This window comes from Hemicordylus capensis, chromosome 2 (genome assembly GCF_027244095.1).
Source record: "Hemicordylus capensis ecotype Gifberg chromosome 2, rHemCap1.1.pri, whole genome shotgun sequence".
NCBI lineage: Eukaryota > Metazoa > Chordata > Lepidosauria > Squamata > Cordylidae > Hemicordylus > Hemicordylus capensis.
This window is the reverse complement of record NC_069658.1, coordinates 182959719-182986597: the sequence shown is the minus strand read 5'-3', so window position 1 is coordinate 182986597 and position 26879 is coordinate 182959719. Positions and strand designations below refer to the sequence as shown.

Genomic DNA, 26879 nt, shown 5'->3' with positions numbered 1-26879 from the left:
TGGTGGTTAGCAGTCTTTCTTCTAAGGCGTGCGCACTTGTGCGTACTCACAAGTTTCTGGATGTCTGCTTAGTCAATTTTAGATTTCGCTCAGTTTGAATATGGAAGGCTTCACTCTGAATGCATGTGCGCACACATTGCTTTGATACTGCCACCCAGAACAAAACTAATTCTGCACATAGATGGAAAAAATCATAACACTGGTGGTTAGTCTTTTCTAACAATATAGAAATTTAACTATAAAAGCTTCCTTTGATCTGTCAGTTTCAACAGATATTGCTTACTGATGCAGTGCTTCGGACAATATGTGACTAGCTGGATAGGAACATAGGAAACTGCCATATACTGAGTCAGACCATTGGTCTATCTAGCTCAGGATTGTCTTCACAGACTGGCAGCGGCTTCTCCAAGGTTGCAGGCAGGAGTCTCTCTCAGCCCTATCATGGAGAAGCCAGGGAGGGAACTTGGAACCTTCTGCTCTTCCCAGAGTGGCGACTCCATCCCCTGAGGGGAATATCTTGCAGTGCTCACACATCAAGTCTCCCATTCAGATGCAACCAGGGCAGACCCTGCTTAGCTATGGGGACAAGTTGTGCTTGCTACCACAAGACCAGCTCTCCTAACATAGTGAGCAGCTTGATGACTGTGCACTAAACTTTAAGGCTATCTTACTCCCATTGAAACAAAACACCTGGGTGCTCTCTGGGCACTTTTATCTCCCACTGAGCCACAATCCAATGGACACACTTACTTAAAATGTTGCCCAGTTTAACAGTAATTCCTACTTATGTCAAGTAAAGTTGCATAGGATAAGTATGAATATTTTCAGTTTAAGGCTACAATCAAGTCTCTCAGAGGACCTGCCCTAGCAGAGCCTTATTTTGGCATACATTTTTCGTGAAGTATGATCTTCTTTGCCAGATGTATAAAGTTGGCAGATACACACCCGTAGGTAAGGTAAAGTAATGCCGTGGCGTCGGTATCGACTCCAGGCGCCCACAGAGCCCTGTGGTTTTCTTTGGTAGAATGAATACAGGAGGGCTTTACCATTGCCTTCTCCCACGAGTATGAGATGATGTCTTTCAGCAGCTTCCTATATCGCTGCTGCCCGATATAGCTGTTTCTGGGAAACATACCATCGGGGATTCGAACCGGCAACCTTCTGTTTGTTAGTCAAGCATTTCCCCGCTGCACGTTCGTACAGAGGGGGAAAGATTATAAACCGGGTCAAAAGGCCATTACAGTACATGCTACGGGAAAACGGGAGGTCTGCGACGTTTAAACAGGACCCAGAGAAGTCAGTAACTTCTCTTGATAGCAATTTAATACAAGTAAGTCCTACTCAACCCAGTGGATCTTCCTTCCGATTACACGCGTCTAGGATTTGGCTGTAACCCCTAACCACCACTCTTGCTTCCAAGCTCCATGCAGCCCAATGAGATTTACTTCCGAGAAAACGCACGAAGCATCGGGCTTCCGTGGATTTACCCGGCCAATAATGCATCGGCCCCTTGCTCTACTTCCGGCCACCCTCCTCAGGAAGGGGGCGGAGCTTGGAGGGCTGGCTCTGCAGGGAGCAACATGGCGGGGGCATTGAGAAATGTGAAGGTAAGCCGGAGGTCCCAGCGGGGAGCCTCTACAGGGCCCGGGAGGGGACACGCTCATAGGAGCGCGAGCGTTCCAACCGCTACTGGGATGGAAGCAGGAGGGAGGGCTCAATCTTGTACTGGGAAAGTAGTTCCCGGAATAAGTAATACAGAGATCTTGGAGAATATCATCATTCTTTTCCCCATGGGGGATGTTTTTGAGGGAGGACAGAGTTCCTGTACCTTTAACAGGTGCGTGGTGGACTTAAATTTAAAAATAATAAATTTTAGCAAGCGAATTTCTTCCTAACATCGTTGCAGAGGGTGGGGGAAGCAACCCTGGTTGCAACTTTGCCTGACACCCTGCAAGCTATTTCCTAAAGATCATAAAATTGCTCTGCTTTTTTCTCAGTACAGTTCCTATTCCTCCAACAGCTGTATGATAGGTAGAAATACAACATATGCAGCTCTCCCCACAATTGTACTTGGGAAGATTCCCCTGTTGCATGTTTGCCTACTGTGCAGCTGTTGGAGGCACACGCGTCCTGGTGGAAGATGGCTCCTCTGTTTTCCAGTGTGGCAGTACTGAGGAAAAGCCTGAGAGGCAGCACAGCATAGCGATGTGGGTTGCCTAGAAGGGATTGGAGGCTTCATAATCTCTGTGGATCCACTCTCTATCTCGCACAAGAAGGGAGCACTAGGGTGCTGTGTCGCTCACTCAGATGGTCCCTTTCTCATTCTCTTCTCCTCCTGCAGGGAATGGTTGGCCTGGTGACTGGTGGGGCTTCAGGGCTGGGCCGTGCCACAGCAGAGAGACTGGTACAACTAGGAGGCAGTGCTGTACTTGTGGATTTGCCAACGTCTGATGGGGAGAGTGTGGCCAAGTCACTAGGGGAGCGATGTGTCTTTGCGCCTACTGACGTAAGGAAATTTGGGTGAGGGAATGGAAAACTGGTACTCTCCGTCCCAGCTCCGGATGGGGAGCAAGACGTCGTGGCTGAGCTGCCCTTCTCCACCTTTCCTCCCGCAGGTAACGTCGGAATCTGATGTGAAGGCTGCCCTGGCTTTGGCACGGGAAAAGTTTGGGCGTGTGGATGTGGCGGTGAATTGTGCTGGGATTGCAGTGGCTGCAAAGACCTATAATATCAAGAAGGGTCTCCCTCATACCTTGGAGGACTTCCAGAGAGTTATTAATGTGAGTAGGGTGCAAATAGAGCGACTTTGCTTACCCTTCTTTCCTGCCAGGAGGCAGCAAAAACGTTGCGTTTTCCCGGATCTGGAGTAGGTAGGTAGACTGTGTGCAAAGTGATGTTGTGTCATCTAGACTCGTTGGCCCAAATGGGGCAAGGATGGAGCCCTTGAGTCCACTGGTTCCATCTCTCTGTCTCTCTCAGGTGAATATTGCTGGCACGTTCAATGTAATTCGTCTGACAGCAGGCGAGATGGGGCGGAATGAACCCGACTCAGATGGACACAGAGGGGTGATCATCAACACTGCTAGTGTGGCTGCCTTTGAAGGACAGGTGAGTCCCAAGCTGCCTCTGCCAATGAGCCTGACTCACATCACCTGACTTCTTTCAGTGAAAACATACAGGTGAGTTCGTGTGCATAGCCGGATTCTTGCAGAACAAGCACATTAAGATCCAAGTGTGACAGGAAGTGTGTGTGCGTAAAGTGATGAAGTTTTAAAAGTGATGAACATTGAGTGGGTGAGCCAGCCCTTTGAACCACTTAAAATGGAAATTGTGATCTAATAGCACTAGAGGAGGAGCAGCACTAGAGGAATGCAACTGAAATCATGAATTGGTTACTTATTTGCTGAACTGAGATAAAAACTTTAGAATGATTTAAAACCACAAATGATTAACGTGTCAGTTTCAAATGGGAACTATTATTGACTTCCACTGGCTGCAATGCAACAGAAATGTTTCCTCCATTGAAAGGAATTAGTTTGCCCAGAGTAGCATTCCCATTACATTGTTTGCAAGAGCAGACCACAATCCATGTATATTCTAATATTTTACTATGGAAAATCTCCTTAAGGATCCTGAAAATATCCCTTGTCCCAAGAGATGTATTTTAATGGGTTAACTTTTATTATCGTATGTGCCAAAAACTCGGAGTGACTGGAATGTTTAAAAATAGATTGCAAAATATGAAATGCAGCTGTCTGAAGTGCATTGAGCTGCAATCACACTCTCGTGTCTATGTAAGTTTCAAATGACTGTCTCATTTTTATTTTTATTTTAAAAAGCTCTTTGGGAATGAAGTGCAAGAACTCTAAATGGTGAAATCTACTACTACTACTGTAGAGTGGTAGTCCTGCTTCAAAGGGATGTTGTGTAGTGAGGACCCACCGAAGACCTTTTGTGTCCCCAGTGGCTGTAGCTGGCAGTCCCAGGATAACACACCCCAGCGTGTGCTGCAACACTGCAAGGCTTGGTGGACTTCACACTGTTCTGCTTCACTCCTGAAACTAGTGCTGGCCTGTATGGACGGGCCAGTCCTGAATGTGTAGTGGCAAGGCAGTCAAAGAAGGGCTTCCATTCTTGTGCCATTTCTGGTCACAAATTGCTGCTGGGGTCACAAAGGTGGTTTGTGTTGGAAGGAGGCTGGACATACGTGTTAACAATAGAGTCAGCCAGTGGTTTCTGGTCCTCCTGGCCTGAAGCCAGAGAGAGATGTGGACCTGGCTAGGCTCAGAGTGAGGGTTCCTCCGATGATGTTGAACTACAATTCTCCTCATCCCCAGTCACAGTGGCCAAGCCCATTGTGGCTGAGGAGGAGAGGACCTGCAGCCCAACATCATCTGAGGACCCAAGGTTAGGAACCCCTACTTTATGCCTAGTCAAGTCCACATCTCTCTCTCTCTTGAGAGCTCCTAGCATTGGAGCAGAATGGTCATAGGAAACTGCCATATACTGAGTCAGACCATTGGTCTATCTAGCTCAGTATTGTCTTCACAGACTGGCAGCGGCTTCTCCAAGGTTGCAGGCAGGAATCTCTCTCAGCCCTATCTTGGAAATGCTGTCAGTGAGGGAACTGGGAACCTTCTGATGCTCTTCCCAGAGCGGCTCCATCCCCTGAGTGGGAATATCTTACAGTGCTCACACATCAAGTCTCCCATTTATATGCAACCAGGGCAGACCCTGCTTAGCTATGGGGACAAGTCGTGCTTGCTACCACAAGACCAGCTCTCATCTTTGCCTGCTTTCTCCTGCACTGTTCTGTAGCCTCGGGACAAACCCACTCCAAGGCTGTGCACACCTCATACTCTGGCCTTACGGAAATCCTTGCTTCCGAAGCTCTACGCTAGCTTTGGAAGCCTTGAAGGGCTCCCAGTGGTCTCAACATAATTTATCATGACGCTTTTTGCTTTCTGCCCTCCACCCCACAAAGTCCAGACCACGACTAATTTTCCTGCCTTTCTCAATCACCCCACCATAGCAGCAGCAGCAGCAGCAGCATCTCAGTGGTACTGGGCCTTCACACCATCAACCTCCCTGGATATTTCAGGGAATACTACATGTTACTCTGTTGCTGTAATAGGTTCAGGTGCTTGACCTCTTGTCTTTAAGGTCCCAAGCTGTTCATTGCTTGCCCTGCAGGTTGGCCAGGCAGCCTATTCTGCTTCCAAAGGAGGCATTGTGGGAATGACGCTACCCATTGCCCGGGATCTCGCCCCCATCGGGATTAGAGTCGTGACAATTGCACCAGGTACCAATCCTGCCCTGAATCTGGAGGGTAGGACTTATGGGGGAGTGCCGTGTGTGTGTGTGTGTGTGTGCGCGCTCCAGACTGGCATCACATAGGGCTCATGGCAAGGCTATGTTGCCAAAGGTAATCCAAATTCTGCAGAAATTATGCAAACTCAAAGGAATCTCTGCACATCTACTCAATATAAAATATATTTTGGAAGTCTGATTCTTCTGGTTTTGCTAGTCACATGGAGGGTGGGGAGAGAGGGGGAGGACGACAAGAAGTTCTATAGGCCACTAAATTCCCATCCCCAGCACTTGGAAGAAGGGACTGAGGCAGCCCTGATGGTCTCTTGCTTTTCCAGGCCTGTTTGGAACACCCCTCCTGGCATCCCTTCCAGAGAAAGTGCGGACATTCCTAGCACGGCAGGTGCCCTTCCCAAGCCGCCTGGGTGCTCCGGAGGAGTATGCCCATCTGGTGCAATGCATTGTCGAGAATCCCATGCTCAACGGGGAGGTGATCCGGCTGGATGGGGCCATCCGAATGCAGCCCTGAGCCACAGCCCTGGCGGGAGGGGCTTGCCCTTCCTAGCGTGATCCAGGAGCCTTTTCTCAGTGAATCCTCTTAATCACAGAACTCTGAATCTGCTGAAGATTACAGCTGCCTATGCAGAGCTCCCTTCACTGGAATCGAAGCCTGCAAAGCAGATGATCAACTTCTGGACCTTTTTAATAAATAAATGAATGATGATGATGATGGCTATGTTTGCTCTAGGAGTCCTCCCTTCCAGGGCTAATGAGGCAAACCGCGAATCTGTGCTCTAAACCCTCTTACCTACTGAAGTCCTCCTCCAAGCATCCAGCACCTTGCAATAAAACCCAGTAGTCCTCTGTATTTCCGTTTCCCCAGAAAGGCTTGTGTGCATACCTCAAAGGATTTCAGATTTGTGTGACGAGAGCCTACAGTTGATCAGAATAGATTGTGTACACGCGAGAAGTTTAGAGCAGAGGTGATAAGAACAATGCAGGGAGTATGAAGAGCTGGCACGGAGTCAGGGAATGGGAGTTAGAAGGGCAGGGCAGAGCAGGAAGCCCGACCGCTTGACTCTTGTAAGCTCCTTGTGGGTGTCCTCTAGCTTTTGATGAACAGAAGTTGCCTGGTCCAAGCTGCATTTGCAAGCCTATTTCTAGACTAAGGAGAGCTACAATTCTGCTGTTTTAAGTCTGAGAACCATAGTATGAGGCTTTGAAATGGGTACTGGCAAGCATGGGCAACTACTTTATCTAGATTCCCTCCAGGTTAAGGAAGTCAACTTCTGGGTCAGTGTTCCCTCTAACACGGATTCCCAGCTGTTGACTACAACTCCCAGAATCCCCAGCCAAAGGCCACTGCAGCTGGGGATGCTGAGAATTGTAGTCAACAACATCTGGGAACCTCTGTTGGAGGGAACAGTGCTCTGGGTACTACTCAGCTGGTTCTGATTTGTATGATGTTCCTTGTCAGTCATGTGGCTGGGTGGGTGGATGAGGGAATTATCTGAGACTAGTTTCAGAATCCCTAGTATTCTAGGCTAGTTGCTGTGCTTCTGGTACCTGGACTGTAGAGCCTGCAGGTCTGGAGTAGAAGTACCAGAAGCACTGAAACTAGCATCTGATGCTCTGAGGAAGGCCAAGCAAATGTGCCCTTCCGTGTTCAAATTTTGGGTCAGGCACAATATTCTGTACTCTAATAATGGGCTTGCACAGAACAATCAGCCCAGTCACTCTAATCTCCTCCTTTGAGCCACTTTACATGTTATGGAGGCTGTTTAAAATCATTCCATGTGGCTATAGGGTAAGCCATTTGTGCAGAGTGGCTTATTGGGGCTGGGGCAATCTTCTATGCTGGGGCAGACATCCAAACAGCAAACCTTTTTTAGGTTGCCCTGTCACCTAAAAGGCCTCACATGGAATGATTTGGAGTGGACTCCAAGTGATGAAGTATAAACTGGCCTTAATTGGAAAGGAGCTGAGATTCTTGGTGAGCAGCTCTTGCCAGCTTCTTGCAGCTCCAGCCTACAGCCACCAGAGGGCTCCCTTTGTCAACAAATACACTTTACTTGCTTTGCAAATTAACACTCTTGCCAGCTTCAGAGCTGAGTCTGTATGTCTTGGGTCAGCGGCTGCTGGTGTTAAACTGCAGGTGGTACTGGGCGGTAGGTGCATTGGAGTAGACTTCCTTCTCCAGATACCGTAAGCTGCAAAACAGAACAGAGATCAGTGTTCCCTTGAAGGCATGCGCGTGCTCAAGTTTTTTGATCTCCACTCAGTTAATTTTAGATCCCGCTCAGGTTGAATCAAGGCGGCCCCGTTCCAAATGGACATGCGCACACACCGCCTTGATACTGCTGCCCAGAACAAAACTCATTCCGTACACAGATGGAAAGAATTAGAACACTGACAGAGATGTGTTCTGTGGAGAAGGTCTCCGTTTGGGCCAGCGCTCAGCCCTGGCTTTTGTCTTCAGGGGCAAGACAACCCTGGCCACCTATGGAACCGCCCCACCTGGTAACAGGTGTGTGGCAAGTTTCCCTCACTGAATAACTACACTCACCTCTAGGAGGAAGCTGGGGCTGTAGCCAGGCCCAGCCTGAGCCCCACTGGTGTCTGAGGCAGTATGGCAAGTCACCAATCCCCACGGCACCCACTGCCAGCCGATTCCAGCCTGGGTCTTTCCATTTGCAGACCGTGCTGCAAGCCACCACTGCCGCTGTTGCGGGGGCAAGTCGGGGATGCCTGCCCATTCATACAGGGCAGGCCTGCTCAACTTAGGCCCCCCCAGCTACTTTTGGACTACAACTCCCATGATTCCTAGCCATAATGTCAAATAGCCAGAGATTATGGGAGTTGTAGGCCAACATCTGCAAGAGGGCCCAAGCTGAGCAGCCCTGAACAGGGCTCAGGCTGCCTCATTAGCAGGCCAGCGGCAGCAGTAGATGTTTTGCACGCAGAAAGTCCTGGTGCTGCCAGATGGGGCTGGAAAAGGTCTTTGTGCCTGCAACCCTGGAGGGCTGCTGCCGCCACCGCCAATCGGTTTAGGCAATACTGAGCAAGACGGACTAATGGCCTGACTCGGTATAAGGCAGCTTCATACAAACACCGAAACGGTTCATGCACCAAGGATTAAGGCTTCCAGCAGAGCTGCTGCTGCTTCCAGACACGCCAGTGGCACAACTCCCCCCCCTCCCCCCCGGAAATCGTGTCCTGGGTACCTTGCCTGCCTGCCTCGGCCATTTCCCGCTCTTCTGGTAGCAGTTTTATACCAGGGGTTTTTCCTCAGGACACTTTGGTGCCAAAGGAAAATCCAGTGGCATTCCCTTTGGGCTAATTACCTGGGGGTAATCTTTTGCAGCTCCCATTCATTTGAACGGGGACTCTGATGGGTTGTGCCCCAGTGGTCAGACAGTGTGTTGCCCTTTTGACTACCCAGACTCCTCTGCCAGAGGCAGGTGCCTCTCCTGCCTCCCCCTTGGCTACTCACTGGGACTTCTGAGCATCTGCCAGCTCTCGGTTGTAAGCATCCAGGCTCTTCCTCAGTTGCAGGCGGAAATCCTGTTCCTGCGCCTCCATCTCCATGGCAGCCCGGTCAGCCAGCTGCTGCTGCTGCTCCCACTCAGCATCCCGCTGCCGCTCCTCTTGTCGCAGCCTCTGTCCGGAGGGAGAGGCACAAGGGACTTGGGTCAATGCCGAGCAGAGGTGGGGAGTGCGAGTTGTGCAACTCCTGGCTCAAATCTCCCCTCTGCCAGGAACTCACGAGGTGGCCTTCAGCAAGCTGTTCTTTTCTCAGTTTCTAACTCTCACACCTTGAAACTTGGGAACAGCACTGGCCTACCTTACAGGGCTGTTGTAAGGGGTTGTGAAGGCAATGGGTGTGAAGTGCTTTGGATTCGGCTATGTAAACGCAGAGTGTCTTTGTCATAAGGATCTGGCTGCTTCCGAGTTTCTCCACCACCACTACCTCCTCCTGCACTGGCCTCCTAGCGGGGTCAGGAAAACCCCTGGGAGTCTCCGAGTGGGGGAGGGCAATATGCTGTTTGGGGAGCCTGTGAAAAGCAAAGAACTCAAAGCAGTGAGAATGAATCGTTGGCACTCACCTGAATGGTCATTCTCCTCAGAAGTATGGATGGCATCCGAAAGGCATGATGGGTTGTCACGACCTCCTGCTCCGAGACAGGGCCAATCAGAGAGCTTTTCCTCCTGTAGCAGGAGGGAGGGGCAATCCCCTCAGGCTCCAGTCTATTGCTAGCTCTCCGATGCTCCGGCTAGAGAAAAACAGTATCAGAGAAAGAACCAAGCAGAATGAAACAACAAGCAAGGTAGAACTTTAGAAGAAACGAGCTGTGAACTGTCTTAGCGGAAAAACCCCACCCATGGGATGAGACATACAACGCGGAAGAGTAGAGCCTCCCCACACCTATATAGGGAACAGAGAGGTGGATAAGTTGGAAAACAAACAGAAGCAGAAACGAACGGTCGGGCGGGTCGGATGCCATCCATACTTCTGAGGAGAATGACCATTCAGGTGAGTGCCAACGATTCATTCTCCCTCAGAAGAGGATGGCATCCGAAAGGCATGATGGGACATACCATAGCTGCTAGGAAACAGAGGGTGGGATCCGTGAGTATGGGACTATGTTGGAACCACCCGTTGGAGAACCCGTCTGCCGAAAGAAGCGTCGGCAGAGGCCCAGTCATGAATCTTATAGAATTTTACGAAAGTGGAAAGGGAAGCCCACGTGGCCGCTCTGCAGATGTCAGCCAGAGGGGCCGTGGTGGTCAGGGCCGCGGAGGATGCGGCACTACGTGTGGAATGAGCGGTAATGCCATCCGGCTCCGCCACCTTGGCTGATGCGTAAGCTAGGCGGATGCACTGGCAGATCCAGCGCGCCAATGTGGAGGATGACACCTTTTTCCCCAGTGAGCAGTCCCTGAAGGAGACAAATAGGGATTCGGAGACCCGAAAGGCTTTGGTCCGACGCAAGTAAATTCTGAGTGCTCTCCTGACGTCGAGCGTATGCCATTCCTTTTCCTTAGGGGTCGAAGGTTTAGGGCAAAAGGAAGGCAAGACCAGTTCCTGAGACCTATGAAAAAATGAATTGACCTTGGGAAGGTAGGTGGGGTCGGTGCGCAGCACCACATAATGAGTAAACCAAGCACAGCTCCTTTCTGGCCGATAAAGCCCCTAGATCCGACACCCGCCGGGCCGAGGTGATGGCAACCAGGAAAATAACCTTGAGGGTGAGTAGCCGCAAGGAAATGGAGCGCAAAGTCTCAAAGGGGGGCTTGACCAGTGCCCGGAGGACCAGGTTGAGGTCCCAGGTGGGGAAACGATGGATGGGGGAGGCCTGAGAGCCGCCGCCCCTTTGAGGAACTTTTTAATATGAGGATGTGCCGATAAGGGAGGCGCTCCCGGCACCTGGAGGGTACTGGAGATGGAGAACATCTGCCGCTTGAGGGTGGCCGGCATAAGACCTTTGTCCAGCCCGGCTTGAAGGAACCCCAGAACTTGGCCGACTGAGGCGGACTTGGGGCTGGACCCCACAGAGGCGCACCAAACAGAAAATGCCCGCCAGGTGGACTGGTACACCCTAAGGGTGGACGGGCGTTTGGAGGCGAGAATGGTTTTCTGGACAGCAGGGGCGTAGCCACAGGCCACTAGCGTGCCCCGCTCAATCTCCATGCGTTGAGGTTCAGCCACTGAGGATCTGGGTGGAACAGCGGCCCCTGGCGCAAAAGATGTGGATGGCACCCCAGGGGCATCGGGGGGGCCAGCGACAGGGAGACCAGATCTGAAAACCACGGCCGACGTGGCCACCGTGGGGCTACTAATATAACTTCCGCCCGGTGTTGCCGGACCAGCCTGACCGTTTGTGGAAGTATGGCCGGGGGCGGAAACGCATAAAGCAGTCCTGTTGGCCATGAAGACACTAGGGCGTCCGTTCCCTCGGCCCCTGGCGCCAGGTATCTGGTAAAGAACCTGGGCACCTTGGTGTTTCCTGGTGTGGCGAACAGATCCACCTGGGGGGTCCCGAACTTCTCCGTGATGGAGCAGAACACCCGATCGTCCAGGGCCCACTCTGCCTGATCCAGCTGTGTCCGGCTCAGCCAGTCTGCCACCGTGTTGGACACGCCGCTGACATGTACTGCCTCCAAAGATGTTAGATTCTTTTCTGCCCAGTGCAGAAGCAGCGAGGCCTCGTGCATCAGCGGCCATGCCCGCGTTCCCCCCTGCCTGTTGACATGAGCCTTGGCTGTTTCGCTGTCGGTCCTCACTAGAACGTGGGACCCGCGAATCAAGGGGAGAAACTGAAGTAGAGCATACCGAATCGCCCTGAGTTCCAGCCAGTTTATGGACTGGACCCGTTCGGACGGAGACCACAGGCCTTGTGCCACTTGATCTTGGCAATGCCCCCCCCACCCTTGGAGGCTGACGTCTGTGGTGACCAGAATGTGGTGCACCGGCAAGAAAGAGACACCCTTGGCCAGAGCCGGAGACAGCCACCAGTCCAGTGATTTCCTGACCTGAGGGGCCAGACGAACCCTCCGCCGGGACTGGGCGGACACCAGGTCCTGAAGTGGCAGGAGCAGCCATTGAAGCGGGCGTGAGTGGAGGCGAGCCCAGGGGACTATGCCTATGGTCGAGACCATCATCCCCAGTAGCTGACTCAGGGATAGCACATCCAGATGGCTGCGTAGGCGGGCCTTTCGACACAAGGCAGACAACCTTTGTCGTCTCTCCAGGGACAGGGATGCAGTGCCCTTTACAGAGTTTATGACAGCTCCGAGGTGAAGGATCTGGTTCTGGGGGGAGAGGGAGCTTTTCTGACGGTTCACGAGGAACCCGTGTGTCTGAAGGACCACTAAGGTCTCTTCCACGTCCCTCAAGGCCTTCTGGTGAGATGGGGATCTGATCAACAGATCGTCCAGATAGGGATATAAATGAATCCCCTTGGCTCTCAAGTGTGCCACGAGTGCCACCATGATCTTGGTGAACACGCGTGGCGCAGTCGAGAGACCAAAGGGAAGGGCCCGGTATTGGAAGTGTGCTCCTGCATACACAAACCGGAGGAACCTCCTGTCCTGGGGATGAATTGGGACGTGGAGGTAGGCCTCCTTTAGGTCCACTGAGGACAGGAAGTCGCCGTCCTGGAGCGCTATCAAGATGGAGCGAAGGGTTTCCATCCGGAAACGCTTCGTGCGGAGGAACCGATTCACATACTTCAAGTCGAGTATTGCTCTCCACTCTCCATTCCTTTTTGGCACCAGAAAAAGAATGGAATAAACGCCATACCCAACCTCCTCCAAGGGAACCGGCTCGATTGCCTGGATATCTGACAGGTGACGTATGGCGGCCAGCATCTGCGCATGTTTGCCCCGCTTGTTGGATTGAGGGGACACTAAAAAGCGGTCGAGGGGCTGACGGTGGAAATCCAGGCTGTAGCCCTGGGCCACTGTCTGCAGAACCCAGATATCCGAGCAAATCCTCGCCCAGGCCTGGGCGAAGAACTGTAACCTGCCTCCCACCTGACATTCCAGAACACCGTCATTGGGTTGCTGGGCGTTTGAATCCAGACTTCTGCTGCGCAGGCTGACGATATCTGGACTGGGCGGCATCTCTAAAGGCGCCCTGTGGACGCTTCCAGGAGGTGAACCTGTCCTGTTTGTCCTGTCGGGAACGAAAGGACGACCGGAAGCCCCTGTATGAAGAGAAGGTAGAAGAGAGATGTTTACCTCCCTGGCGTTGCGCTGACAATGGCATCGCCTTTTTCTTGTCCTTGCCTTCGACTAAGACTGGCTCCAGGACCTCCCCAAAGAGCTTGCCTCCCTTGAACGCCGACGTGGCTAAATTAGACCTGGACTTCTGGTCAACGCGCCAGTGCTTAAGCCATAAATGGCGCCTGACCGTCACGGCGGAGGCCAAAGCCCTAGCGGACAGTTGGGTAGCATCCAGGGAACTGTCGGCCATGAAGGCTGAAGCTTTAGATAACTTATTGAGGCCCTGCCTGAGAGGCAACAGTTCAGGGGGAACCAAGGGCAGAAGCTCTTTAATCCAGAGCACTGAGGCTCTTGCAAATATGGAATTAGCCATGCAGGCCCGCATAGCGAGCGAAGAAGCCTCATGGGACCTCCGCAAGGCGGCGTCACACTTTTTGTCGTCATGGTTACGCAAAACTTCCCCCCCATCCCTGGGCAAAACAGCGCCAGTAACCAGGGCCGCCACTTCCGCATCTACTGGCGGTATCTGAAGTTTGTCCATTACCACCTTGGTGGTTGTATAAAGACGTTTAATCCCTGGGGGGGGACCCTTACTTTCGGTGGGAGGATCCCACTCCGAGTGGATTATGTCCAGAAAGAGCTGAGGGCAAGGCACCACTACCTCAGGTGCCTTTAAAGAGGGTAAGACTGCGGGGTCCCCCTCAGGGGTGGTGTCCAGGGGATTAGGCACCACACACCCCAACCTTAAGGTCTTCCGTGCCTTGTGGAGTAGCACAGGAAAATCCGGGGGTGAGAATAAACGGTAAGGGGCCTGTGGGGTGGAAACACTGTCCCCCTCATACCCAGAAAGCTCGCCCTCCTCCCTGTCTGAGGCCGATTCCTCCAAAGGAAAACCTTCCGGAGGCACATTAGGGATCATGCGGTTAACAAGGCTGGCTGGGCCACACGGACTCAAAACCGGAGGCCCGAGATTCGAAGGGCAGGCGGGTAAGGCTGCGGTGGAGCAGGCAGGCACATTCGATGTTCCGTTCGAGGGGACCACCCCCGAACTCAATGGCGGCCGCGGGAATGTTCCCGCTCTCTCGTGCCCCTGAAATGGTGGCCGCGGCCACAAAACTGCTCCCCCTCGCGCCCAAAACGGCGGGCGCAGCCATTTGAGGGGGAAACTGCCCCACTAAGGAGGGAAGCAGTCTCCCAAATTCCTCCGACACTACGCGGCGTAACAGGGCAGCAAAACTAGGAGGAATATCTTCCTCAGAGACATCAGAGGGAGCCGAGGGGCGCGAGCGCTTAGCGGGCGGCTCCTCCGGCAGAGAACAGTGGGAGGAGGTAAGGGCGGGAAAAACCTGATCGGCGCTAGCAGCCCGGGCTGTCGGTTCCTCGGGGCGTGTGAGCTCACATTCCCCAGTCTCCTCAGGCGTCACGACCGCAGTGGAAGTGCTGGCCGATAGAGGAGCCGCCGATCGCTTTTGTTTGGAGCTCTTTTTGCTCTTTTTCTTCTTAGAGATATGAGATACGGGCGCGGGAGCAGTAGCCGCCACCCACTCATTACAGCACACTGCCGGCGCAACTGAGTCATCTGAGAGGGAGGGGGAAGCCCCCCTCTAGGAATGCGCGAGATCAGAGCTCATAATAGGTGAGGATCTCAATCCGCAGCGGGAGAAACGCCGCGAGCGGTCAGTGCAATAGATAGCCCTTGATCCAACTGAACAGCTCAGAATAGAGATAAGGAACAAAGTCCTGACTGGTTCAGCCCAGGATATTAAGTCCTGACTGGCGCAGCTCAGGAAAGAAAAACAGCTTAGACAAACAGCAAAGGCAGATACTAGCCAGAGCAATAACACACGACCCTGCCGGAGCGAGACAGGGCGAAGACTGGAGCCTGAGGGGATTGACCCTCCCTCCTGCTACAGGAGGAAAAGCTCTCTGATTGGCCCTGTCTCGGAGCAGGAGGTCGTGACAACCCATCATGCCTTTCGGATGCCATCCTCTTCTGAGGGAGAAGAGGGCTCTCTCAAAAGCAGAGTGACATCACCGGCCAGTAGACCGATCCCTGCACCCCACTGCTCTTTCCCCAGCCGACACTTGATAATGTTGAGCTCCTAAGAGCAGGCAGATCGCAGTTATTGCCGGCAGCTGGCTGACAGTATATAAGTCAAAGGTACTGGGCAATAACTCGCCCTTTATGATACAAAGCACTGCCCACTCCTCCACATCAGAGCATACTCCCACCACTGGGTGGACACCACCTCCGTAGCACTTTGCTGTGAAGGAGTCCGAACTCCCAAGTTCTCCCTCCTGAGCTGCTACTGGCCAGAGAGGCCATTCTGCCTACCACCACCGCCCCACCCCATGCGCTGGGCAACTTGCCTGGTTCTCCTTGCACTGCTCCGCCTGCATTTTATACATGGCAGCCAGCTCCTCAGGGCTCATCCCCTTCCAGCAGTAGGGGATCAAGCGGTGTTCCCCCAGCAGGCTTTTGGCTACATCCGGGTTTTCAGTCAGGATGTCACCAGTGAGGTGGTTGTAGATTTCCGTGTAGTTGTCGTCTTGCTCGCGCTGCTCGGCCAGACGCTGCTGCTGGGCCACCTCTGCAGCCTGGTTTTGGGGACAGGAGGAAAGAGATGGGCTTAGCTGGGGCGCACGGTCCACAGCACCCCTTGCACCCCGTCCAGAACTAGCGGCTATGGCGCTGCAGAGAGCTGGTCTTGTGGTAGCAAACATGACTTGTCCCCTTAGCTAAGCAGGGTCTACCCTGGCTGCATACGGATGGGAGACTAGAAGTGTGAGCACTGTCAGAGATCCCCCTCAGGGGATGGAGCTGCTGCTCTGGGAAGAGCATCCAGGTTCCAAGTTCCCTCTGGCAGCATCTCCAAAATAGGGCTGAGAGAGGCTCCTGCCAGCAACCTTGAGAAGTCGCTGCCAGACTGTGTAGACAATACTGAGCTAGATGATCCAGTGGTCTGACTCAGTAGAAGGCAACTTCCCTTGTTCCTAAGTATTTACATCTTTGTGCACTCTTCTTTGTTCCCAGACCATTCTATGGATCAGGATATGGAGAGGTGGTTAACTTGGGCTGGTGGTACCTGGGCTCGATTGAAGTCAGCTACTGCCGCAGCTTTGGCCTTGCGACATTCCTCCTCCAAGCGGGCCAGCTCAAGGGCTCGCAGGTCCAGCTCTATCCTCTTCTTGTCATCCAGGGTGTCTGCAAGGAAAGAAGCAGGCCCAAGACGGGAACTCAGGGTGTTCTGGCATGCAGTTTTGGGGGCTCTCAGAAGGGATGTATTCATGGCCCTCTTGTTTACTTTCCCCCTTGCAGAAATGGCCTCACTGTGGGGCATCCAGCTTGGGGTACCATCAAGGACCAAACCAGAAGAGATGATGGAGATGAATGATTGCATCTTTGGTCTTGAAATGTTTGCAAGCAACTGCCATGGTGAAGAGGGTGGGTGAGGTGAAGTGGGGAATGCAGATTAAGACCTTGCATCGTATTTTTGATGAAAATCCCTCCCCACCTGCGATGTAGGAAAAACGTGTGTGGCCCTCAGAGCAGCAAAGTGGGAGCTGGACATCTGAGAGCTCTTTCACAGCTCCTGTTCATTGACAGTGATAAATGTTTGTTTATTGCATCTCATATTTTGACCCCAAGGCAGCATACAAGACATAAGATATGAATTCGTAATAAAAACAACAATGTAAAAAAACCTAAATTTTAGCTAAAAATAGACGCAGGAGCAAATAAAACCATATCTGCAAAAGCTGCTGAAAAGCTCTCTGAAAAATCGTCTCATGGTCCAAAGGCCTGGAGGCCAAATACACTCTTAACCTGCCTGCAAAAGGTTATGAGGGAGGTTGAGAGTGCACGTTTCCAGAGGGAGGGAGTGCCACAGTCTGGGAGCAGCCACTGAGAAGGCCCTGCCCTGGCTGCTTGACAAGCAGGCCTCTGCTGGTGTAGATGATGGCCTGTCTTTCCTTACCCTTCAGGGGAATTCACTGACAAAACAGAGACACCGTTTGTGGGTGCAAGAACACCGTATACCAGTGATATGAACCAGCCACTGAGCTGACAAGGGAAGAAACTAGCCCTAGAGCTGGATTCAGGAGCTATGCTTCCTCCCCGTTGGACTGTGTTAGTAGCGGATCCTAACAGAGTGCACTTTAGTGCCAGTCCAAGCTGGGCTGCGGAGGCTGAACGGAAATAATCTGCCGAGTTCCCATCCCTGGGTTCCCATCCCCAGAAGGATTCTACCGTCTTCACATGGGTTGGACTTATTCACAGATCCATCTGCAGTGCTATGCACACTAAGCTGGGAGACACCCCACTGAACACCGTGGGACATAATTCTGAGTAGACCTAGAACCTCTTCTCACGACCAGCAAGAAGGGCTAGAGCGCAGGCTGCGGGGAAGGCTGGTCCAATCTACCTTCTCCACGGTCGAACAGTCCCTTGGGTGGGTGGATTGCCCGCCCAGACGAGCACCAGTTCCTACTGGTAGCTCCAAGGGTCAGGGTGCTGGGATGCACTGCCCTGCACGCTGCCTCCCGGAGCTCCAATGATGCACCGCGCAAGTGCGCAATGCATTATTGGGACACCCCCCCCCCGAGTCTTCCAGCTGTGGCTGCAAGCAACTACAGCTGTCACACCATTAGCAAGACGGGGAGAGGAGACCATTTGGAGGGGAGGCTCCACAGGTGGGTTTTGCCGCCAGGATTGGACATGATCCCAGTGGTTCATACGGACGTGCGTGCAAAAACCGGGCTGGGGTCCCTTAGCCTGGTTTTGCACGAGCATGTGAATAGCCTCATAATCATTGGATTTGGCTGCATGTGACACAGATAGCCAGGCAAGTCTCTACAGGGGGGGTGTGTGTGCGCGCATGCATTTGTCTCTATGTGGGCTGAATAGCAAAGGCTGGAATGAGAGTGGGAGAGAGTGGAACCTCATTGTAACACCCAGTTCCAGTCAGGTCAAGCTAACCCCAAATTCTCTCACCCCTTTTCTTCCTTGGAATCCAAGGTCTAGGTCAGAAAAAGTCAATGGTAGTATAAGCACTTGCTAGAGGCAACCCTACTGTTGGGCAGTCGTTTTGGAAGGCAGGTTTTGGGCACTGTTAAAGGCAGCAGAGTTAGAGACAGATCTGACTTGTGCGGGGGGGGGGACAATTCCCAGGGTGGTTCTCCTGTTGGCAAACGAAAGGAAGCTCCAGCTCACTTCAATGTGTTTGGGACAGAGTGCTTCCCAGCCTCCAGTTAAATGAGTGGGAGAAGGATGCTGCCACTTTCTACCTCAGGTACCAAAGTGTCTCAGACCAGCACTGGGATTAGCTGGATCTTATTCTTCATATTCCCTTGGCAACAATAACAGCGGCTACCACCTAGCACCCTGCCCTATCGGTCCCCACACAAAACAAACATGGGGCTTTTGTGCCAATGTGGAGGGGTCTCGAGGGCGATGCTGTCGTACAGCCCAGTCCACACTCACCTGCATATTTGTGGTCAGCAAGGTCCTTTTGCCGCTCGGCTCTCTGCTCCTCCAGGCTGCGTTTGTTCTGCTCCTTCTGCAGTTTGTGGCGGGCAGGGGCATTCAGGTCCTCCCCAGCAAAGCGCTGCATGCTAGATGGGCCACAGCGGGGGTCATCGTCACTCACCCGTGCTGGCTGCCCCTTGCGGATCGCCTCGGAGTCCTGGATGTCCCACTCCCGGCGAGTGGAGGGTTGCTGCTCCTGCTCCCAGAACTCCACGGTGGCCTGGTTGAGCCGTTTTTTCCGCTGGCGCTCCTCTTCCTCCAGCATCTGGGCAATCTTGTCACACTGCATTCTGTCTGCATCTGGACAACAAAAGGACAGGCAGTGTGCCACGGTCTCTCTTCAGTGACCTTTCGTTATCTCGGCCTGCTTTCTCGTTTTTTTGATGTCCGCTCAGTTAATTTTAGATCCTGCCCAGGTAAAATCAGGGAGGCCCCACTCTGTATGCACATGTGCGCACACTGCCTTGATCCTGCCGCCCAGAACAAAACTCATTCCACACACAGATGAAAAAAATTAGAGAGAACACTGATCGGAAGCTGCCGTCTACCAAGTCAGACCATCTAGCTCAGTACTGTCTACACCGACTGGCAGCAGCTTCTCCAAGGTTATAGGCAGGAGTCTCTCAGCCCTATCCAGAGATGCCAGGGAGGGAACTTGGAACCTTGTGCATGAAAGCATGCAGATGATCTTCCCAGAGTGGCCCCATCCCCTAAGGGGAATATCTCACACTGCTCGCATGCAGTCTCTCCCATTCAAATGCAAACCAGGGTGGGCCCTGCTTAGCAAAGGGGACAATTCCTGTTTGCTACCACAAGACTCTCCTCCACAAGACTGGCTTTAAGGATCATTCCACTCAACCTCCTATACCTCAGGTTTGCCATATGGCAGCACTGCCCAAAGAGACGGGGCAAAAGGAGTACAATGTCAGGAAGAAGTTCAGCAGGACAGACATGGGTTTCAAATAAGATGTACCCTATTTCTGTACTGATCTGCCCACCAAGGACCACTGGAGTTTTTGCTACAGAATTCCTAAGAACAGTCAATAACTTGGGGTCACTTTCAAGGATGCATTCTCAGTGTGAGGTCTTGGACACGTCTGTCGGGATTAGCCGTCATCCAGGGGCATCACTATAATTGAGTGAAAGGGTTCAAAGAACATGGCCCCCAGCTCCTGAGGGCCCTCCAGCTCCATCCCTCCCTATTTTCTTCATTATCTCCCTCACTCGGGGGGGGCCGCCAGAAAGAGGGATGAACACAGGACCCAACTCTCCTAGCTATGCGCCTGCCGTCATCCTTCTCAAACGGAGAATTTTGCATTGCAGGGTCGGTGGGTAATGGAGGACAGGCTGTCTTTGAAGCAGTTTGCTGGCCAACACCAGTCTTCCATCAAGGAGCTGCTGATAAGCTTCTAAAGAACCCCAGGGTTCCGATTATCACAGTTGGAAAACCACTGCTGTAAGATCAGATGAAAAAACTTCAGGGCTGCAGCAGACCAATTCTACCCAGAAGAAAATGCCTTCCTGGCTCCAAATATAGCAATCAATCCCTTTCGCTAGCAGAGATCCCCCACTGTTCGTGACACAGCTCCTGTTGAGGCGGCTGCAATTCATGCCGCCGTGGCTCATGCACTGTGCTAAGCTTGAAAATAACCCTTGTGGATCCTGACTTGTGCAAGGAGAAGACTACAGGCTGGTTGGTCTCCCAGTTCCCAGGCCAAATCTGACAAATGACCCTATGGAGAAATGCAGCAAAAATGCTTACCAAATGCTTCATCCCGTCGTTTCTCTGCATTCTCGTGCAGTTTTCGCTCTGCCACCTGGCTCTTCAGGCCTTCCACATCCACCTTAAGCAGGGTCACGGACATCAGTGCAAGTTATTAGCAGTACCTAACAGGGCCAACTGTTCTGCCTACTTTTTATGCGTCACAACAACTATGTTATATCTGTGATTTTTGCTCTTTCAATCCACTGCCGTCACCTGTCTGAAGGCTTCCTGCTCACATAACTCCATCCTTTCGCCTTTGCTGCCTGGAGCTCCCTCCCAAAATGCACATATGATGCAGCCGCCTTCTCCAAACCTTTCCTCAAAACCCACTTTTCTGTGAAACCTTTGCCTTAATCCCTTCGTTTTCACCCCCTCCTGAAATTCTACCAAAGTAATGTACCGATTCCTTATTCTTCCCATGCTCCCCTTGTCTCTATATTTCTCCCTTCCCTCTATTTTGTTTATTTATGTGCCGCCTGACTCCAAAGGCTCTAGGTGGTTCACAAAAACAATCACAGAAATAACAAAATAAAACTGTTAAAAACAACAATTTAAAAATCTAAAACATTCAGAGATTACTAAAAGCCTGGCTGAAAAGATGCATCTTAAGAGCTCTTTTGAAGGCTGGCAAAGATGTTAAACCACTAATGTTTACATTCCAAAGCCTATATGGCCCACCCCTGTCAAGTTTTAGATTATATGATCCTAACAGCAGGCCCTTATTTTCTTTGTTACTCTAAAATGCTGTGCACACCGATGGTGCTATCTCATAGCCTACAACGTTTCAGCAATGCAAACAGGGGCATCCTATTAGCCTACCAAGGATCACTCCATGAGTCTCTCTCAACCCCTCCATCATGACATATCTGACAGCATCCTGACTAGTAGTTCAGTGAACAGAAGATGTTCTACTCTTGCAAGGGAAAAAGAGGCAATTCCCTGTCAGTTCCTCAGCTGTCTTTGGACTCCCAAAAAATTCTGCTCTTGAAGTTTGCACAACCCTCAGGGACATATTTCCAGGGGCCACAGGGGGCTGCAGAGGGAGGGGGTGATTAGTGAAAATCACCCCGTGTGCAAATTAAACATTTTCCACTCACAGAATTACTAGTTAGGCAAGGACTTTTTCCTGGGGGCGGCAAAGCCAGTCATCCAATACTCCCCTCCCTGGGAGTATGCCCCGTTGATTTCAGTGGGAACTGGCTCAATCCAGTGGGGGCAACCGCCCCCTCTTGCCCCTCCCCTCTGGACACCCATGTAGTCAGGATGATGTCCATTGTGGAAGGATCTTCACTGCCTGCTGTGGGAGACATTCATTTGCTCTGAGGCAGCCTGTCCACAGCTGTCTTTTAATACCAAGAGAGTGGTTGTCCATGTATTCTTATTATTTTGAATATTTATATACTGCTTTTCAACAATTGTCAGCAGTGGCTGACATGCTGCACAGTCTTATGAAGGCTGTGCAAGAGTTCTGGACTTGCAAGGAACTTAATTAACAGCAGCCAAGGCTTGCCAAGAAGTGCCAGACAGGCAGAGGGGAGAGTGATTTTTTGCTTCTCTCCCCTCCCCACAAAAGCCCTTTTTGCATCCAGGAATATGCCTTTGAGGGCTACACAGTCCTCATGGACACAGTACTGGACACAGAAAGGGCTTTTGTGGGGAGGGCTTCCCTCTCCTTGTGCACTGCGGCTGCGGGCAGTGTTCCCTCTAACAGGGATTCCCAGATGTTGTTGACTACAACTCCCAGAATCCCCAAGCAAAAGCCATTGCAGCTGGGGATTCTGGGAGTTGTAGTCAACAACACTGGGAATCCCTGTTAGAGGGAACACTGGCTGCGAGGCAAGCCTTGTGTGCTTTCAGTCAAGTTGCTTCCTAGGAGGATGGAGTTGATCCAACCTGTAAAGCTGTGCAGCATGCCAGCAGCGACTTTACCAGGGACAGGTACCAGAAAACAGGAACTGTCCCTGGTAAATAGGGACAGTTGAAGGGTATTCTGTTCTATAACTATCTGTATATTATCAAAGACAGACTAAACACATTAATCTTTTTTTTTTTTTTAAGCAATGAGTTTTATGCTTCTGGCATCAGAGCTAGTGCTCAGACTATTCAGTAGTTTATAAGAATAGTCACTCAACATCTAGAATCTGAAATTCAACTGCTCCTAAAGACTAATCATGTGTGATCCCTTTGAAAAATACTAAGTGCATGGTACTATCATCATCAATCATCATCATCATCATCATCATCACTGTCTCTTAAAATGGGGATGACCTCTGCTTCTCTCCCTAAATAGTACCAATAAGTATGTGGAATGAGAAGAGATGAACAGTTCTATTTTTCACTCTTAATAATCCAGTACCTAAAGTCCCAAAGCCATCCTTCATGAAATTTATTTTTCTGAGAAAGCCGATTATCTATATAACCTCATATGCTAATTAACTGATCCTTGTTGCACCTCACTACAAATTATGAGTTGAACATAGAATACACTTTCCAAGAAGGGATTCATATTAAGATGGAGCTGGGGTTACTTCCTGCAGGACATTTAGGGGGCATTTAGGGAGAGGAGAGCTGGTCTTGTGGTAGCAAGCATGACTTGTCCCCTTAGCTAAGCAGGGTCCGCCCTGGTTGCATCTGAATGGGAGACTAGAAGTGTGAGCACTGCAAGATATTCCCCTCAGAGGATGAAGCCGCTCTGGGAAGAGCAGCTGAGGTTCCAAGTTCCCTCCCTGGCATCTCCAAGATAGGACTGAGAGAGACTCCTGCCTGCAACCTTGGAGAAGCCGCTGCCAGTCTGTGAAGACAATACTGAGCTAGATGGACCAATGGTCTGACTCGGTATATGGCAGCTTCCTATGTTCCTATGACTCCTTTTCAGAGTTTCCAGCCAAGCCAGCCCTTCTTCCAGCATGTGGCTCCACATTCCACAGCTTGTAAGGCTTACCCCCATGGTGCGGTAGCGAGCATTAAAGATGCGGCTCTGTCTCTGCTTCTCCCGGTTCCTGCGGGCTTCAGTGGCAATTGCCTCTCTTGTATCTCCACAAATGTCCACTTTATACATCTTTGCACCTGTAACTGAAGGAGGTGTTTGTGTATACAAGTGAAACACACAGGTCTCTGAAAAAGGCTCAGCTTCCATCTCATCACTAATTAACTAGACCCGATTCCCATCGGACTTGTGGTAACTCGTGCCTTGAAAAACAGGTGTGCTTGTGGAAGTTACTTTTCAGAAACCTCCTAGATCAAGATGGGAGAAGCTTCTCGATTGCACTCGGGCCCCTTTTGACTCTGCTAACTGCTCCATCCTCTGACTGTCCCCAAAACTGGCTCTGCTTTTATCCCAGTGCCTTAACTAACCCTGACCCCTCCCCACCCCATCTATTTTCCTTGGGACCAAACTAAACCCTTGGCAGTGGCCACTTTCATTTGTTCCCATGGCTGCCCTGTTCACATACAAAGCTGGAGATACTAATACGACCAATATTTCCATACTACTTTTCAACAAAAGTTCCCAGAGTGGTTTATACAGATATGAATAAATCAAATGGGCATGATAAAGATTTTTGTTGTTGTTTCTCTTTTCAGAGTTCTTATCGACAGTGCTCCCAAATGCTTTTCAAGATGAAACTCTTCCTTGAAGGTTTTAAAACTTTCAGATAAGAGATGCATCACTTGCTCTCGAAAGACATTCCTCCACCATCTCAGCTTCTTGTGGCGATACTTGCCGATGAGCCATCTATTTGGGCTCAATATATGAGCCCCAGCATTGAAAACAGGTGCCAGGGCTTAGCCCTGGTGCAAATGGTCCCAATTGCCCCTCAAATCCCGTCATACTGAAAGTGATCTGGAGGCAAACGCTTCCGATGATGGGCTATTCACTGGCCTCAGTAACTTACATTCCTCCCTTATTACACCTGTCTCCCCTCCTCCTGACCTCCCCCTTTCTCCCCTCTCTTGTCTCCCTTAGCATTGACATAGATCACAAGCTCCTTGGAGCACAGCCCTGTCTTAATGGCTTGTATTGCTATATATTGTATTGTATTGGCTTGTATTGGGAGACTCTTGGAGCTGCTTTCAAAGCCAGGCCACTCCTCAGTAATCTTTATAGCAACAGATTCCATTCCATTGTTGATGGACTGCCTCGAGGGTGTTTGGTCAGCACGCCCAGTCTGGGCGAATGTGGGGCATTTAGCTCAAAAGGGGAGAGAGTTCCAAGCAGTTTTAATTTGCGCAAGCTTCTAAATGGACAATTCTAAATGAACACACTGAACTCAAGAAAACTGGCTTGAGAGATAGTTTTTAATTAATTAAACCAAAAGAGTTTATTGTAAGAAAAACAAATAAAAGCAATAAGACTAAGTTACTAGGTGGTCCTAACATAAAGGCAATATAAATGTGTTTAAAAATAGACTATTGTAAGTCACATTTAGCTTAAAGTTCCAGATTATGTGTAAATTACCAGGGGGGCAAGAGAGAGATGCTAAGAGAGGGAGAAGGCAAAAGTTTGAATGGAAGTGATAGATTGGGGTCCTGAGAGCCAGACAACCACTATACAGTACCTGTCCCTAGGCTCGCATCCTTCAGGAACAGCGAGGTGGAAGGCAGGAGAGTTGTAAGGATTAGTATAAGGAGGGATGCCCATTAGAATGGCTTCTCGTGGGCCCCAGCTTTCTACGTCTTCTAGGTAAGCTTTCTGGAAAGGCACACGGGCTGATCCAGGTAGTGATTTCAGGCTCTTTTGAGGTTGCAAAAGAGCATAGGGAATGCTCCACAGAATCCCAAGCATAGCATTCAAGGGACCACGGAGATGGTCTTGCTGAAGTCCTTGTTGTAGTGGAATCCCAACTGAGAAGCGCAAGTTAACACACTTGTTGCAATGTTCTGCAGTTGAAGTCTCCAGTGACAGTCACGGGAGAGCACACTGCTTCATGGAGTTAGGGATACTTATATCCCAAAACATGATTCAGGGGCACCTTTCTACTGTCATGCTTTGCTGAATAGCAGAAGCCATACGGGCTTGTTCAGAATGCACTGTATCTGATCGTCCTTCCTGGGTAGGATGGTGTGTGAATAGCCTATTGTTTACAAGGCTGATTGAGATGAAAATTTAAGTCTGCCGGTGCATTAAAGAATATCCTGTGCTGGGAAGGGCTTCCCAATAATTCTATCAAAAGTTCTGATAGGCACACTTCCAGAGTTACATCATTGACTCATCTTTTCTTGTGAAAGAGGGCTGTTGCTGCACTTCTTATCTCTTTCAAGAGGAAAAGGAAGTCTCAGAGTTCACTTTAAGTCCAGAATGACCTCAGATGCCAGACAACTTCAGTAGCTAGTTCTGGAGTCTGCTTAGCTTGGGGCCCCCATCTAGAAGGAGAGAGAGATGGATCTAATCCCTGTGTCAATTTGCATTGCTTACTGACAAATCTAGGGGTCACTAGCCCATCACCATCACTTGTCCCCATACGTAGCATGAACTGGAAGCTCACATTGCGGTGCAGCTCCTGAGCATAGCCAAAGTGCACTCTCCAAGCCTGGAGATGCAGCTGCAAACAGGGAGGCTTCTGGGAGCTGGATAGAATAAGCTCAACTGGTAACACCATTCAGACCCAGAAATCATTTTTAACCCCAAATGGCAAGTTGTTGTTGTTATTGTTATTATTATTACCTTATACACCTCTCTCTCATACATTCACCTCAGAAAACAGCCTGAAAAAGAGAGAAAGAAAGGGCAGTGATGCTACTGAGACCTACCTTAGTTCAAGATGTGGCCCACTTGAGAGTCGAGAGTCCTGACCCAACCCTACCAGTTGAAGACCAACAGGCTAGTGTAGTTCAGTTTGGAGTCAAGGTCCCAAGTCTCAATTTCCCATCTGCACGATGAGAACAACCTTCTGCTGCACACGGTATTATATGTAAAACACAGAGGAATACAGTCATTCCAATCACATTTACTTATGCTTAAGCATGCACAGGATCATCAGCATAGGTTATGAGGCTTGGGCATACTTACTTGGGAGTAAACCCTATTGAAAACAACGGGACTGACTTTTAAGTAAGCACGGATAGGATGAGGCTTCACAAATTACAAGTGCTAGGTAAATGGAAAGCGACCAATGACCAGCTCCTTCATTTAGGACCTGACTACCAGCTTCCTCTAGCCTCTCCCCAACACGGGTCCCTGGTTACTTAATGTGCTCTGTCTCCCATCCCTCCCTCGCTCACCTTCTTCTTCTGTACTTTTTGACTGTTTGCCTCCTCGATACCATGGCAACGGGCCACTCCATTTCCGATTCCACCTCCCCCCGGAAAGAACACATTGGTTCTACCCGAAAGTTCACTTATGCAAATTTAGACCCAGAGGGCCTATCAATGGGGGGAAAGAGCACCGCCTGGGCGGGAGCACCATTGGCTGAACTCCACCTCCATTTGACAGATAAAAGAGGGGTGGGAATTCATATGCAAAATCTACCTCGCGGCAATGCCCTATCAGAAACCGAGATTATTATGCGGCCGTTGTGGCTGGACCAAGCTGTTTCTGTTGGGGAGTAACTT

The 26879-nt window shown here is 50.8% G+C and overlaps 2 protein-coding genes and 1 long non-coding RNA gene across 16 annotated transcripts; 2 read left to right on the top strand and 1 right to left on the bottom strand.

Annotated features, from left to right (window-relative positions):
- The first annotated feature begins 1459 nt into the window (after positions 1 to 1459).
- On the top strand, positions 1460 to 6042 carry HSD17B10 (hydroxysteroid 17-beta dehydrogenase 10). 2 transcript variants are annotated; one of them, XM_053293878.1, is made up of 6 exons: positions 1460 to 1607; positions 2342 to 2506; positions 2616 to 2780; positions 2980 to 3108; positions 5194 to 5302; positions 5649 to 6042. In XM_053293878.1, exons 1-6 carry the CDS (start codon positions 1581 to 1583, stop codon positions 5837 to 5839), a joined length of 786 nt encoding a protein of 261 aa, XP_053149853.1. In that variant the 5' UTR covers positions 1460 to 1580; the 3' UTR covers positions 5840 to 6042. The 2 variants fall into 2 exon arrangements, with proteins under 2 accessions (XP_053149853.1, XP_053149855.1); XM_053293880.1 differs by lacking the exon at positions 1460 to 1607 and adding an exon at positions 1681 to 1837.
- On the bottom strand, positions 5998 to 26877 carry RIBC1 (RIB43A domain with coiled-coils 1). Of its 12 annotated transcripts, none has more exons than XM_053293870.1 (9): positions 26797 to 26877; positions 26079 to 26221; positions 23272 to 23402; positions 20328 to 20409; positions 18521 to 18865; positions 16125 to 16243; positions 15409 to 15636; positions 8804 to 8970; positions 5998 to 7520 (listed from the first exon to the last, which is right to left on the bottom strand). In XM_053293870.1, the coding sequence occupies exons 3-9, from the start codon at positions 23386 to 23388 to the stop codon at positions 7439 to 7441; spliced, it is 1140 nt and encodes a 379-aa protein (XP_053149845.1). In that variant the 5' UTR covers positions 23389 to 23402; positions 26079 to 26221; positions 26797 to 26877; the 3' UTR covers positions 5998 to 7438. The 12 variants fall into 12 exon arrangements, 11 of the variants coding, with proteins under 11 accessions (XP_053149845.1, XP_053149848.1, XP_053149850.1 ...); XM_053293873.1 differs by lacking the exon at positions 26079 to 26221 and adding an exon at positions 25993 to 26033 and having other exon boundaries at positions 26797 to 26870; XM_053293875.1 differs by lacking the exons at positions 26079 to 26221; positions 26797 to 26877 and adding exons at positions 25993 to 26033; positions 26550 to 26676 and having other exon boundaries at positions 23272 to 23396.
- Positions 14537 to 16796, top strand: LOC128344204 (uncharacterized). 2 transcript variants are annotated; one of them, XR_008315718.1, is made up of 2 exons: positions 14537 to 14674; positions 16358 to 16796. It is a non-coding gene; the product is annotated as an uncharacterized LOC128344204 (long non-coding RNA). The 2 variants fall into 2 exon arrangements; XR_008315717.1 differs by having other exon boundaries at positions 14537 to 15199.
- Positions 26878 to 26879: the final 2 nt, after the last annotated feature.